The sequence below is a fragment of the Chiloscyllium punctatum genome, chromosome 26 (genome assembly GCF_047496795.1).
Source record: "Chiloscyllium punctatum isolate Juve2018m chromosome 26, sChiPun1.3, whole genome shotgun sequence".
NCBI classification, from domain to species: Eukaryota; Metazoa; Chordata; class Chondrichthyes; order Orectolobiformes; family Hemiscylliidae; genus Chiloscyllium; species Chiloscyllium punctatum.
In genome coordinates, this window is record NC_092764.1 from 55,190,476 (window position 1) to 55,207,317 (window position 16,842).

Below are 16,842 nucleotides of genomic sequence, written 5' to 3' on the forward strand. Positions count from 1 at the left end.
GTCTAGCGACCTTTCTCCAGAACTGATTGTAGCTTTTCCCACAATGTTGAATGGTGATAAGGATGATGTGGAAATGATGTTTCCTCTTGTGGGAGAGTCTAAAGTAAAAGGGCATTTTAAAAAATTAGGATTCACCCTTTTAAGACAGAAATGGAGGAAAATTTGTTTTTCTCAGAGAGTTGTGTAACTTTGAAAGTCTACCTCAGAAGGCAGTTGAAGCAGCGCCATTGAATGTTTTTAAAGCAGACATAAATAGATTTTTGTTTGGCAGTAGAATCGAAGGTTGTTGAGGGGACTAGATGGCATTATGAAAGTCAAAACACAAACAAATCAACCATTGTCTTACTAAATAGCGGAGAAGGTTTGAAGGTACTCCAAATTTTTTGCAGTAGAAAGGTAAGAAGCATTTAAAATTGGTGCAGTGTAATAAGGATAGTCTCAGCAACCTGTGTTTGAACCAACCAAATTTTCAATGTGTGCCAGTTATGAGGGTCCTGCATGAAACAGCAATTGCTCTCCAATATCTAAAGGCCTATAGCATAAAGATGTTCCTAATTTGGTAACTAATTGACTATGTCAATCAGAGAAGTCTAAGGAAGGCTGGTATAGAAAATGACCGAAATACTGCAATAGAAGGTATGTGGGATGAAGGATGAAGAATATCATTGGAAGGAAGGATGGTATAGTGTTTGTGTTACTGGGCTAGTAATCTGGATAGCTGGACTGGTGGTCCTCCACAGATCGCACCACATTTAAATTTGGGGAGAAAAGCTAGTATCAGTATCTGTAACTATGAAGCTACCAGATTGTCATAAAAACTCAGCTGCTTCATGAGTTTCATTTAGGTTAAGAAATCTGTCAATCCTATCTGTGTTGGCCACTGCTTGACCCCCAGACTGCAACTGCAATAAACTTAATAAAGCATTCGGTGAAGGGTAATTGGGGAAGGACAATAATGCTGGCCTTATCAGCAACACTCGTAACTCTTAATGAATAAAAAATATATTAATGGGACTTAAAGGAGCTTTACTCTGCATCTAGCTATTCTTCATCTGATCCAGGAATGTTAATGCTGACACCTGGGCCCTGATTTAAACACCAATCGACTTGTGATCAAGTCAATGGTGAGATGGATATCTCAGAAGTTCACCCATTGCTGCAGAAAGCAATCCATGTTACTCCTATTTTGGGAGGAAAGCATTAAAAAAATCTTATGGCTCCAATGTCACTTATCGAAGTGTGGCAGATGACAGGATTAAATTCCAGAGGTATCTCACAAAGAGGTGAGTCTGGGGAAGGGGAGACTTTTCTTATGAGTTTAGAACAAGGCAAAAAAACACTCAACTTTAATGTATTTTTCTGGGCCCAATCCTTTTTTCACCTGTGCTAATTGGAACACTTGCAATGGTTTTCCTGCTAAATCCAGCAAACTTCCTGTTGGAGCCTCAAATAATCCTTATATATTTTAGAACTGGGTATGACATGCCAATGTTTTGACCTTTACCATGGGTGCTCTTCCAGCTCACCAAACAGAGGCTTAAGAGACCATTTAGCATCAAGAAAACAAGTTCTCTAAACAGATTCTTTAGGCCCTGATGTAAACTGATTCAATGTTTGAATGACTTCAGTTGAGAATTCCATCCAATTAAGATTAATGCTGAATAAAAGGCAGCGGTTTACCTCCCAAAACACAAAGCTCTGGCACATGATCAGGCCAGCATTAATTAATAGTGTAAAATATACCAGAATTCCATACCAGAAAAGTGTAGCTATTTTTTTAAATCCTAATTAACCCACTTACTGCAGCATTATTGTTGAGGTGACAGTATCATTAGCTGATCTAAGTTATAACTCTTTAATGAAATGTCACCTTTTCAATATCAAGGTATTACAAAGCCATGAATTGTCACTAATGGGAAAAGTGGAATACATACTTCAATTCACCTTTTCTGGGTATCAATATCATACTGCATTGCCAACAGCAAATAAATGAATGTGTTTTGTGAGTTATGTCATTTCATAAGGTTCAGGAAGTGATGGCGTGTTAATAACAGTCTGCGACACAAGTTAACTCCAACCTATGATCTCATTTCATTCTCAGATCTTCCCTTGTGTCGAAAACATTGATGAAGCATACAGCACAAACATCACCTTAAATGTTCATACTGACAAATCTAACTTTGTTATCATGCTTAGACTAAGAAACAAAGAGTATTACTACTAAACTGATTTATTTGCTGTAAGTGTGCCCAATCAACGCACATTTCCATCACATTTATAGACATGCGCATCAATACCAAGGTCATAAAGCAAGCCCTTGAAAGCAAGCCACCTCTAGGCCTTTTGCAGTTGCAAGACATATAGTTTTGTTTTAGAAAGTTAAGAAAAGTTCATTTTTCTTTGCAAGAAGAAAGACTTGTTTCATAAGTGAAAAAGTCACACATGAACCATTACACTCCCTTGCATTTTAGACAGAACCTAGGTGAGTGGGGTGAGTTAGATTTGGAATAAATATAGTACAGAAGGTGACTTATGATCAAAGCTGTCCTGGATGAGGCAATCGAATGAGCCAAAACTATAAACCCTTTGACTTATGATCAGTTATGATTCACATAATTCATTAAAATACACAATTTAAATCCATGCCCTGCCACTTTTTCTGTCAGTACAGGATATTTTGACCTGAAGTACAAAGGCAGCAGGTACTTGGGAACACCACCACCTGCAAGTTCCCTCCAAGCCACTCTCCATCCTGACTTGGAAATATACTGCCCTTCTTTCACAATCGTTGGGTAAAATCCTGGAATTCCCTCCTATTGGCATTGTGGGTTAACAGACAGCAAATGGACTGCAGCGATTCAAGAAGGCACCTCCTCACCATATTCTCAAGGGAAAATAGGGATGGACTATTAATGCTGGCCAGCCAGCGACACTCAAGTCCCACAAATGTATGAAAAATACTATCCAAACAGTATCCACAATTTGTCAATTTGTCAATTTGCATTGACAAAACATGTGTTATACCAGAGTGACCTGTATCTTAAAGTTAATCGCAAGATTGGGAGATGCTACTTCATTCTTAGGTTTAATTTTACCAGGAGAAAGCCGGTGTACTCTGAGCATATCAGCTGAAGATCCATCATTGAAATTTACAAGGAGCTGAAAAAAAAACACTTCAAACAGTTTAAAAAAAACATTATTTTGGATTATTCTAATTTACTTTTAATAATTAATTATTAATGCAAAAAGTAATATTTTATTCACCAAGGTCCATTCCAGCAGCACATGGGTTGTGTCATTCAGCATTTGCCTGATTGTATTTACACTGCTGACTATATAGGCAAGAAAAAGGTAGCATAGCACCACAATGCTCACCTACTGATGACAATAATACAATGTTATTGAACAGCATGATGTGCAAGATTAGTGTTTGCCAGATAAACATCTTTGGGTTTGTTTACTCTACCCATGGAGTCTGTCCTGATTCAAGAAAGGTCAAGGATGCTAAACAAATGCCACAGGATAAAGAAGATCTGCGATATTGCCTTAATTTCTTTTTCTATTTCCTCTTCCTTTACAACCCTTCACATCTCACATACAACCATGCAAACTCATTCAACTTAATATCCGTACTCATCCCCATGGTCCTCATACCCCTGTGCCAATTTAGTGCCTACTTGCACAAACAACCCTTCCCCCAACACCTACCAAGCTAACCACAAGAATCCGCAAGTACCCATACACACAGGAAATAAATATATCGTAGACTACACTATTGAGACAAGCTTTCACAAAAACACATCTTGGCAGGTTGGCACTTACTGACATTTATAGATAGTTCATATTGAATTGGACAGTTTCAAGAAGTTTAGGCATTTTCGGTATCATTAGACATTGTTAAAAGTCCTAAAGGGCATATCAATCTTCCCTCAAAAGATATCTGATTCCCAACCTAAAGAATACCTGAAACTATCCCCACCTCCATAAAGGAAACCTGACTCCCATCTGAAGGGTCCTGAGATCATATCTGCAAGGGTACCTTAGCTATCCAAATTAATACCCTGGCTATCCAAAATAGTTGTACTGAAAACAGACCTGCTGTTACCTGAACTATTGTCCACACTATCTAGGATCTAGACTTCAGGAATTGCAATAGCGGCAATGGTCATTTAAATAGTCAGCTTCCTCTGGGAACCATGCATACATGGGGGAGGTGATGGTCTAGTGGTATTATATTATACTATCAATCCAGAAACTCAACTAATGTTTTGGGGACCCAGATTCAAAATCCCATCATGGCAAATGGTGGAATTTAAATTCAATAAAAATTAAGAAACTAATGATGGCCACAAAACCACTGCTAATTGTTGGAAATACCCATCTGATACATTGATGTCCTCAGGGAAGGAACTCTGCCATCCTCAGCTGGTCTGGCCTACATGTGACTCCAGTGTGGTTTACTCAAGTCCCAACAAAGAAATGAAATTTGCACTGATCTATGCACAGGAAATGACAAAAGCAAAACCAGCCCCGTAGACCCTGCAAAGTTCTCTTTATTAACATCTGGGGGCTAGTATCAAATTTGCGGGAGCGGTCTCGCAGACTAGTCAAGGAACAGCCTGACATAGTTGTACTCATAGAATCATATGTTACAAACAATATCCTAGACACCATCATCACCAGTATGTCCTGCCCCAGTGAGTGGTAGTATGTTGCCCTGGGAGTTCTTACCATTAACTCTGGAGCTCAGGAAGTCTCATAGCATCACTTTAAACATAGTTAAGGAAATCTCTTGTTGAACTCCTCCATGTTGAACAACAACTGAGGGTGGCAAGGGTGCAAAATGTTCTCTGGGAGGGAATTTCAATGTCCACCGCCAACAGTAGCTCAGTAGCAGTATTACTGACCGAGCAGGTCCAGTCCTAAAGAAAATTGCTGACAATTTAGACCAATGGCAGGTGTTGAGGGAACCAAGAGGAGGCAAAAACATAATTGATCTCAACCTCACTCATCTGCCTGCTACAGATGCATCTGTCCAAGACAGCATTTCTTAAAATTGAGCAGTGCATTATCCCAGTCTCTACGGCATGCTAAACAGGATAGACTTTGAACTCCGAGGACCAGGAAAATCGATGTTTCAGGCTCCTGCCTGAAACGTCAATTTTCCTGCTCCTTGGATGCTGTCTGACCTGTTGTGCTTTTCCAGCACCATTCTAATCTTGACTCTGATTTCCAGCATCTGCAGTCCTCACATTTGCCCAGACTTTGAACATGTTTGGCAAGACAAGACTGGCCATCCATGAGACGCTGTGGGCTATCAGCAGCAACAGAATTATACTCCAACATAACCTATAACTTCATGGCCTCCACTCAACTTTACCATCAAGCCAGAGTATTAACACTGGTTCAGTAATGACTGTGGGAGGGCAAGCCAGGAGCAGCACCAGGCATATCTAAAAACAAAGAGTCAAACTGGAAGCTACCAAACAGGACCATTTGCATGCCAAACTACATAAGCAATAAGTGATAGACAGAGCTAAGCAATCCCACAACCAAGTGATCAGATCTAAGCTCTGCATTCTGCCACATCCAGCCGTGAATGGTGGTGGATAAGTAAATGACTCACTGGAGGAGGCAGCTCCACAAATATCCTCATCCTTAATGACGGAAGAGCCCAACACATCAGTGCAAAAGATAAGGCAAAAGCATTTGCAACAATCTTCAGCCAGAGGTGCCAAGTGAATGATCCATCAGCCTCCTCCAGTGGTCCACATCATCACAAATGCCAATCTTCAGCCACTTTGATTCACTCACATGATATCAAGAAACAGTTGGAGGCAGTAGATATCACAAAGGCCCTGACAACACTTTGGCAATACTACTGAAGACTTGTTTTCCAGAATTTGCCACATACCTAGCCAAGCTGTTCCAGTATAGCTACAACACTGGGACATCAACCTGACAATATGGAAAACTGCCCACATATGTCCTGCACACACAAAGCAGACAAATCCAACCCGACCAATTACTGCCCCATCAAGTGTACTCTCAATTACCAGTAAGGTGATGGCAGGTGTCATCAACAGTGCTGCCTAGTAGTACCTACTCAACTATGACCTGCTCAGTGACAGCCATTCTGAATTCCACCAAAGCCACTCAGCTCTAGATTTCATTACATCCTTGGTTCAAACATAGACAATAGAGCTGAATTCCAGAGGCGGGGTGAAAGTGATGACCCTTGACATCCAGGCTACATTTAACAAGTGTGGCATCAAAGAGCCCTAGTCAAACTGGAATCAGTGGCAGTGAGAAAACTCTCTGCTGGTTGAAGTCATACCTGTCACACAGAAAAATGGTTGTGGTCATCAGGACATCTCTGCAAGAGTTCCTCAGGGTAGTGTCCAAGGAACAAGCAACTTCAGCTGCTCCACAAGTAACCTTCTCTCCATAATGTCAGCAGTGGGGATGTTGGCTAATGATTGCACAATTTTCAGCACTATTCACAACTCCTCAGATACTGAAGTGGTCCATTTTCAAAAGCAACAAGACCTAGACAATATTCAGGCTTGGGCTGACAAGCAGCAAGTAACATTCACACCACACAAATGGCAAGCAATGACCATCTCCAATAAGTGACGATCTAAGCACCACCCCTTGACATTCAACGGCATTACCATCACTGAATTCTTCACTATTAACATTCTTGGCAGTTACCATTGACCAGAAACACAACTGGTCTCGCCATATAAATACAGTGACTACAAAAACAGGTCAGAGGCTAGGTATATTGCAGCGAGTAGCACCTTCCCAATTCCCAAAGCATATCCGATATCAAGGCACATGTCAGGAGTGTGATAGAATACTTGTCACTTTTCTGGGTGGGTAAGGCTCCAACAACACTCAAGAAACTTGACACCATCAGGACAAGTCAGTCTGCTTAATTGGCACCACATCCGTATGTATCCATTTCCCCCACCACCTCCCTCCTCAATAGCAGCAGTGTGTATTATCTACAAGATACAGTGCAGAAATTCAAATATCCTTAGACAGCATTTTCCAAACTCACAATCATTAGTATCTAGAAGGACAAGGACAGTAGATACTTGTGATTGCCACCATCTGCAAGTTCTTCTCCAAGCCGCTTATCATCCTAACATGGAAATATATAGCCATTCCTACACTGTTGCTGGGCCAAAATCCTGGGAACTCCCTCCCTGACAGCATTGTGGGTTCACCTACAGCACATGGACTACAACATTTCAAGAAGGTAGCTCTTTACCACCTTCTCAAGAGTAACTAGAAATGGGCAATAAATGCTGGCCAGCCAGCAACACCTACATCCCTCAAGAGAAAAAAGAAAAAGTTCCATGTGCAATCCTGCTCATGGAATTGAGAGATGCTGGGTTTGGGAGCTGGCCTTGGGAATTCTGATGTTTTCTCGCACTTTCACCAAAGTAGAGATACAATCTGCCGTGGCAAATATCTGCACCAGAGCATTTGAGAGGACAAATGGGATGATGTTTTTTTTTTAAAAAGACAAAAATTGTGTGTGTTTCTTATTAAACATTTAAAAGTATGAAGGAGTTGGAGAGAGGCCTGGAATTTGATCTTGTGTTCCCATTTCCCTGAAGATTACATGGGTGTAAAGTATATGCATTGTGATTCATAAGTCTCTACAATTGTAGAGGCTATTTGGGACAATCAGTCTTTTTCTCCCTGTTCATTATTTTGTGTGTACGTGATCCAGTTTTTGATACACAAAAATGTTTTCAATTAATCATATTTCTTAATTATAGTTGGGTTGTATATTATTTATTTTTCTTTACATTTCAGGTTCTGACACTGTGGAGAATATTTCTGTTCCCTGCTCGACTCCCAGTCAAGGTAAGCCCTGGATAATTCTCCATGCTGTTTTTCTGATTTCACTACACACTTCAGAACATTTTCAAACATCTTCACTATTGACTGAAAATGGTTAAAGTATTGAGCCAAAGGTAATTATAATCAAGTTAGATTGCTTTATTTTTGAGGTGTCACGTCCTAATGTAGTAGTAACAGACATCATGTGAATTTTCCTCAAATTGCCAAATTTGATCATATCTCAGTTTCAGTTAAATGCACTTTGAACAAATATGAGAGCTTTCAGGATGCCTCAAGACACAATTCTATGTTCTAAGATGGAATGCATTTATGTGCAATCCTAACCTATTGCAACTGAGAGAGGTGTCAGCCAGGTTTTGTTGATCTATGTTTTTCTATAATCATGAAATATCCAAACAGATGAATGTGAAGAAACTTATAATCTCACAGAAAGGCCTTGTGTTTGAACATGACACACACACACACACACACACACACACATACATACACACAAACACACAAAGTCAGGGTCAGGCTGGAATGGACTGCCAACTCCTGAAACAAGCCTAAGGTGGAAATAATGGCAGGTGGTTGCCAAGGCTCTCAGTTACAAAGGCCTGTCTCTGTTCACTGGGTCAATAGCCCAGTTTTCCTAATGACCGTTGGTCTATACACCCCACATGCCCCCCACCATATCCCCCAAGCTCCCTCCATGCCTTCAAATATCCATCATGACTCCTCCATACCTCATGCATAAGACCATATGACACAAGAGCAGAAGTAGACAATTCAGCCCATCAAGTCTCCTCCATCTTTTATTGAGAGCATGACTGATCTGAGAACCCTCAACATAATTCTCCACGTCCAGTCACCCAGAATGCACCATGAGCTCAACTTGTAACAACACAAAAGCAGATGGATAATAATAATGAGGGCAGGTCGACACCATAGGGCCTGATAAGCCTGTTGTACAACACAATTTGTTATGGCTGATCTCAGGCTTTAACTCCCTGTCTGATCCTCTCCCTGTCTGGACGGGGTGGACATAGCTGAGGTTAACCCTTCAAACGTGCACACTGATGGGGTGGAGTACAAGACGGTCCCCTTTCATTGTTCTGGGAGGGGAGGGAAGGAGTGAGGGCAGAACTGTGGGAAACAGGCCACACAAGGTTGAGGGCCCTAATGGAGGAGGGACCATGGTGAGACGGAAGTTTCAGTTGAGGAAAAAAAGAAGACAAATTGGAGGCACCCTAGTGGAAAGTGGTTTATTGGAACAGATATGATGGAGCCAAGGAGGGAGCAGGGTGTGAGAAAATGTAGCCAAAGTAACTATGAGTTGGTGGGTTTGTCATGGATACTGGTGGACAGCCTATCCCCAGAAATGGGAACAGTGAAGTCAAGGAAGGGAAGTCTGATGGGTAAGTTGAAGGTGAAAAATGAATGAAAATTTTAAAGCAAAACAGATTACATTTTCCAATTCCAGACAAGTGCAGGAAGCAGGGATATTTATGTTTCTGCAGTATTTTGCTTTCATACCTTTAAAACTACTTGTTTCGTTTATAAGCTCACAAGACTGTGAATCCAACACACAATTATCCAGGCACCAATTGAAAAATCTAACTACTTTTAAATTCTCATAAATCTATCAAAATGAACAAGTAAGTATTCAAATGCAATTCCTTAGGAACATAATACAACTAAATGGATATAAAACAGAACATAAAAATGGTCAAGCAAAGTCAAAGTTCCCTTGACAGCTGTATAACTAACCCTAGCAATGTCAATTAGTGGGGCCTGGAACTCGCTAAGCATTCATAATCAGATCCATTGCATAAAACATAACTCTGAGCTGAACACAGTGGAATTTTGGTTTATCTGAACAAATGGCTTTTTTCCAAAGGCTCAACAGAGTGACTTTCAATTAAAAATGTTAAGCACCTGACCCATTCAAACTCAATGGATTTTTGGACTTTAACGTAAAAATTAAGGCACAGAGTCGACTTGATACATTAATATCTGATATCAACTATTGTTGAATGCATAATAGCCTTGACGAACTGTGTCAGATCTCACTGGAATACAGCGTTGGAAATCAAACCCCACTATTCTCAGTCATTATTAAAGCTAAAGATTTTAAAATAAGAACACAAAATTCCCTAATTTTATCTAATTTTCAGACTCAAGATTATAAAAAGCACAGACCAGATTTCTGTACTTAACAAGAATTATTATTTGTTACAAACAATTAAGCTCTAGCTGCAGGTAAACAGTTAGAATCCATATAACACTGCAACTTAAAACTCTAATGCCCTTAACAACTCTCCTTACACACACACAAATGGGAAAAAAACTAGATGATTAGATTAGATTAGATTCCCTACAGTGTGGAAACAGGCCCTTCAGCCTAACAAGTCCACACCAACCCTCCGAAGAGTAACCCACCCAGACTCATTTCCCTCTGACTAATGCACCTAACACGATGGACAATTTAGCATGGCCAGTTCACCTGACCTGCACATCTTTGGATAGGCAGAGAAAAACTGGGAAACATGTCAGTGGGTTGTTGAGATGATCCTTGTGGTTCTTAACGTTGGTCAGAATATTGCTTTTCAGTCATCTAGAGATGCTTCCACTGGTTTGCAAGTGACTAGGTGGCGTGTTCATTTTTAAAAAGTCTGATTTATCAGTTAGAAGTTACAGCTTACAGATGGGAAATAAACTGGTTTTCTTTAGAGTTAGAAATGGGTTTTGATTGCAAAGAGAGACAGCTCCTATGCTAGCAGAGAACAAAAAAAATTCTCCTTAACTTGTTCCCAGTCCCAAGTTGTACAGTTATCTAAGAAGGATAGTGAAGAAGGTGTTCGGTGTGCTTTCCTTTATTGGTCAGAGTATTGAGTATGTTTGTATAATCTAGTTATTCACCGGTTGGTTTGCATGATAGGAGCTTCAACAATAAAAAATAGAAATTGCTGAAATGTAATAATTTCAACAGAATCTAATGATATGACGTTTTGTCACCATGGACATAGTCAGGTGAGAATCTGATTCCTAATCTCTTACAATGATAGTTGTCATGGTCACCATTGATGAGCCAACTTTATTAATTAATTTGAACCTCATTAGCCACCATGGTGGGATTTTAACCCAAGTCCCTAGAATTTAACAGAAATTACTGGAAAAATTCAGATCTGACAATTTTTGTCAGAAAAAACATTTTACTATTCTTGTTTTGGATTTCCAGCATTCATCGTTTTTTTTTCCCAGAACATTATCCTGGGGCTCAGGATTATTGAGACATTACCATACATCATTTTCCTACTTAATAACAGAAATATTTGGTATGTCAGCCTTAGTTTTGGAGCTTAGGATCTGCCTTCAACCTCATACAAGTCATCAGCAACAGATGACAGGCTACCTTATAAAGGCAGATTTACCTTTACATTACCTCCATAATGGCAATTTAACAATTGTGGACTTTTTAATTTTCAAACTTTGTGGAAATGTGACCAGGGCATCTCTGACTTGAGCTAACATGTCATCCTGATTCCACAAACTTAGTTGGGACAGATGAGCTCAGGAATACTAAAATAAAACTGAAACAAGAACAGAAACTGCTGGAGAAACTCAGCAGGTCTGGCAGCATCTGTGGAGAGAAAGCAGAGTTAACGTTTTAGGTCCAATGGATTATGTTTCGCATTTCCAGCATCCAAGGTTCATTATTTTGTTTTAGTCCAGAAATACTGTTCAGTTTCCTGCCGAGTTTGGAGGGCGCTGAACACCACTTCACAGGGATTTTAATCGGGAGCGGTTTCAAGGCAACCCACCTGATGTAATCACATTGTGCACTTGCTTTCTAACTGTGCAACTCGTGAATTTCATTTACTAGCCACGTTTTCGCCTGAAAGGGGCATGGAGGGAATTCACTTGCTGTTGCTAGGTAAAGACTGGTAGCTTTCCGAGGCTATTCCTTGACACCAAGTTGAGGAGAGGTGGTGAGTTCTGATCAGCTCCTGTGAATGGGATGAGTGTGGTATAGCGTTCGGACTTTCCTGCAGGAATTGGAACTACAACTGCAACCTTGATTAACATGGCCTCACGGAGCGATGTTTAATACTTAGCTCAGTCAGCAGTTAGGTCTCATTGGACTCCAATTTACTTGTGTCGTAAGGCTTCTGTCCGAATCAAATGGGCCTCCTCAGAAGGAACAACTGAAGTGGAAATGGGTGATAAATTATCAGAAGTGGGTTTAACTGTGAATTGTCTCCCCTTAACACTTCAGAAACGCTGGTCAAATTTTTACTTTCTTTTCAGTTTTTAAGAGATCTTGACCAGACGGGCCAATGGGCTGAGAAGTGGCAGATGGAGTTTAATTCAGATAAATGCAAGGTGCTGCATTTTGGGAAAGCAAATCTTAGCAGGACTTATACACTTAATGGTAAGGTCCTCAGGAGTGTTGCTGAACAAAGAGACCTTGGGGTGCAGGTTCATAGCTCCTTGAAAGTGGAGTTGCAGGTGGATAGGATAGTGAAGAAGGCGTTTGGTATGCTTTCCTTCATTGGTCAGAGTACTGAGTACAGGAGTTGGGAGGTCATGTTGTGGCTATAAAGGACATTGGTTAGGCCACTGTTCTGTTCTCCTTCCTATCAGAAAGATGTTGTGAAACTTGAAAGGGTTCAGAAAAGATTTACAAGGATGTTGCCAGGGTTGGAGGATTTGAGCTATAGGGAGAGGCTGAACAGGCTGGGGCTGTTTTCCCTAGAGCGTCGGAGGCTGAGGGGTGACCTTATAGAGATTTACAAAATTATGAGGGGCATGGATAGGATAAATAGGCAAAGTCTTTTCCCTGGGGTGGGGGAGTCCAGAATTAGAGGGCATAGGTTTAGGGTGAGAGGGGAAAGATATAAAAGAGACCTACGGGGCAACTTTTCACGCAGAGGGTAGTACGTGTATAGAATGAACTGCCAGAGGATGTGGTGGAGGCTGGTACAATTGCAACATTTAAGAGGCATTTGGATGGATATATGAATAGGAAGGGTTTGGAGGGATATGGGCCAGGTGCTGTCAGGTGGGACTAGACTGGGTTGGGATATCTGGTCGGCATGGACAGGTTGGACCTAAGGGTCTGTTTCCATGTGTATATCTCTATGACTCTATGACTTCAGAAAGGTGTATGTCAAACAAAAAGCAGTTTGGACAATAACAGCCTGTATAAATTACGAAGACCAATAGTGAGTGACAACAATTGTAAAAGTTTAGTATTAATAATAATATGCATGAAAACTAACTGTTCAAGTGTCTTAAACATGTTCCATCTGTCCTGAAAAAGCTCAGTGTCTAAAATACTCGTGCAAAGAGACAAGATCTTGAAACATGGCGGATTGTGGGAGCAGTTCCAACCTCGAATCAGTTTCAAAACAAAGGGCGGCTCAAGGCAAATGGCGGTTAGAAGCAGTTAATCAGCTCCTCTCCTGCACCAAACAACTGTCCTCGTGCAGTGACGGAAACATGACCAGCGTGAGAGGAGTAGCAGGCGGTGGCGGCCATGTCAGAGGCAGACCCGGGAACTGGCCTTCAGAAAATGCTCTTCAGGCTGCCATTTCTAAATGGTCGCAGTGCAGGCCTCCTGTCCACCTGGCAGATGTGGACACTTTTTTAAAATCTTTCCCTTACCTTGCAGCAGATCTGTGTTCGAGAGCCTCCTACTACGTTTCCAACACCATGAGTCAGCCCAATGCCCTTCTACTTGGCGACTGCACCTCTGGATCTACCTCAAACTCAGGCTCAACCTCTACTTCTGAATCTGTGCCGAGTTGGGATCATTGGGTTTGGGACTCAGAGACCATCCGGACGCCTTGGTCCAAATCCCAGAGTCTTTAACCATTCGTTTGTGTGGGGGATATTTTGTTGTTCATTCGGCTTGTTGAAATGCTTGTAGCACTGAACCAATGTTTTGAGTGATGCTTTTGTTTTTGACATTGTCTGCCACTTTCTTCAGGTTTCCATCATTATCTGCTTGTGCACCATCATGTCAATTGAAGTGAACAGGACGTACCTGTTCCGTCATCTTCAGCTCCATTAGGACCTCCGCATTCGTTTCAGAATCAATATGACCATTCCTGAATAAGAGGAAGGTTTATTTTTATGGGTATACATTATCAAATTCAATAAGATTCTTAAAGTGAAGTAAAAGTTTCAGATTTTCTAAAAAAGTAAAATGTATATACTAATAGTTCTTAAACATGAAGATGATAGTTGACAGCTCATATTACTAAAAACTGCAAGAACTGTGGCTGCTGAAAATCAGAAACAAAAACAGAAATTGTTGGAAATGCTCAGCAAGTCTGACAGCATCTGTGGAGAGAAATCAGAGTTAATGTTTTAGGTTTAGCAAGTCTTCCTCGGAACAAATATATTATAGTTTGACTGACCAAACCCAAATGAATCCAAACACTGCTTACAAACTGTCACGTTGCATATGTTTATTTCACTTTGTCTTTGCAACAACAAATGTAATTATTCATTACATGATTATGCCAATAGCTATAATACAACTTATTGTAAGGAAAATTTTATTTAAAATTTCAATAACTTCACTTAGTAACTTTATTTTTTGCACTGTCATTTCAGTCAGCTGACAGAATCACTGTAACTTCCCTTGCTTAGTTACCTCAAAATATTTGCTGTAGTTGCACATAGTTGTCATATTTGGGTTTAAGTAGTTTACTGGCCCCAATCCTTCTTTGAATCATAGAATCTCAGCAAGTCCACACCGACACTCAGAGTAACTCACCAGATCCATTCCCCTACCCCATTATCTTAATATTTACCCCTGACTAATGCACCTAATCTACTCATCCCTGAACACTATGGGCAATTTAGCATGGCCAATTCACCCTAACCTGCACATCAAAGGCATGTACTCAGCCCCCTACTGTACTCACTGTATACCAATGACTGTGTCGCCAAATACCAGACTAATGCCATTTACAAGTTTGCTGATGACACCACCATAGTTAGTCGAATCTCAGATGGCGACAAAACACACTACAGACAGGAGGTGGAAGACCTGGAAAAATGGTGCACTGAGAACAACCTTGCTCTCAATGCCAGCAAAACCAAGGAACTCATAATTGACTTTTGGCGGGATATTACTCATGCCTCCACTACACATGAACAGTACAGAGGTGGAATGAATGAGGACTGTCAAGCTCCTGGGAGTGGTCATCCACAACAAGCTTTCTTCATATGGACACACTGGTTACAAAGGCCCAACAAAGTCTCTTCTTCCTCAGACAGCTGAGGAAATTTGGCATGCCGGTGAATACTCTTGCCAACTTTTATAGGTGTGCCATCGAGAGCATTCTGTCTGGATGTATCACTACCTGGTATGGCAACTGTACCATTCAAGATCGGAGACAGTTACAAGAAGTGGCAAACTCAGCCTGGACAATCACAAAGGCCAACCTCCCATCTCTCGAATTCATCTACCAGGCCCGCTGTCAAGGAAAGGCTGCCAGCATTCTCAAGATCCATCCCACCTTGGCAATGTTTTTCTACAACCTCCACCATCGGGGAGAAGGTACAGAAGCCTGAACACTCACCAGCTGGTTTCAAAATAGTTTCTACCTTACTGTTAGAATACTGAGTGGACTCACAAACTCTTAACATTCCCCTGTATTTGTGTTTTTGTTTTTGCCGCTGTTTATCTATTATTTACTTATCTATGCTACTTAACTCTGATCTGCCTGTATTGCTCGCAAGAGAAAGCTTCTCACTGTGCCTTGGTACACGTGACAATAAATTCAATTCAATTCAATGCTAATCGTTCTTTGATTATGTCTATGACTCTTATCTAGGTCTGTTTAATTTTCAATGGTAGAGGATAAACTACTGGCAATTCTAAACAGATAGGCACTTGTTTTACCTAACATGGTAGTTTATTCCATAGGACATAGGAGCAGAAATTAGGCCATTTGGCCCAATGTTTCATGGTCTTATGCAATAAGCTACCAAGTAAAACAAGTGCCTGTCTGTTTAGAATTGTCAGTAGTTTATCCTCTCCCATTGATAATTAGACAGAACCTAGATAAGGTTCATATACATAATCAAAGGAGGATTAGCATGATAGCAGTAGATATAGCTTGCATTGGTCTGCTTTACATAATTGCTGAGGACTATCTGGAGGCAGTGTGAAGAACACATCTGTTCCTCTCAGGAACTTCTACAGATCTCAACTGCCTCCACCTGTAGATTGTGTGACATCAGTACATTGGGCAGAGCTTAATGCAGCATCAATATTAACTCCTTCAGAACCATTACCCTAAACAATAATAATTGTGATTCCACTGCATGAAAGCTTGAATCATAATTTTGTCTTTGCTTCTATGCTATTCGGCACCAATTCATTCCTTTCTTCCACAGAAACCACAGTTTAAGAAGGTGTTTTTTCCCAAGATGTTTTTGCAGGACTAACTATTGCCCATGTATCCATTATAAATCATTACAACTTCCTAAATGTCAGGAAACAGTGTCAAATAATGGTGGGCGGCACGGTGGCACAGTGGTTAGCACTGCTGCCTCACAGCGCCGGAGACCTGGGTTCAATTCCCGCCTCAGGCGACTGACTGTGTGGAGTTTGCACATTCTCCCTGTGTCTGCGTGGGTTTTCTCCGGGTGCTCCGGTTTCCTCCCACAGTCCAAAGATGTGCAGGTCAGGTGAATTGGCCATGCTAAATTGCCCGTAGTGTTAGGTAAGGGGTAGATGTAGATGTAGGGGTATGGGTGGGTACGCTTCGGCGGGGCGGTGTGGACTTGTTGGGCCAAAGGGCCTGTTTCCACACTGTAAGTAATCTAATGTAATCTTAATTAAGCTCCCTTACTAAATAGTGATTACTTTATAATCAACTATTAGTAATAAACTAAGGTCAGCTTTCATTCAAAAGTTTAATGTTCACTTATTTTAAAATTAAACATTCTCTCTTT

The 16,842-nt window shown here is 40.9% G+C and overlaps 1 protein-coding gene across 1 annotated transcript in view; it reads left to right on the forward strand.

The window, feature by feature from the left end:
* Positions 1 to 16,842, forward strand: part of carmil2 (capping protein regulator and myosin 1 linker 2) — a 197,408-nt gene that overhangs the window by 20,209 nt on the left and 160,357 nt on the right. The window contains exon 3 of the mRNA XM_072547440.1: positions 7,834 to 7,884. Within this exon, the coding sequence (XP_072403541.1) occupies positions 7,834 to 7,884 (51 nt within the window). The remainder of the gene's footprint in view (positions 1 to 7,833; positions 7,885 to 16,842) is intronic.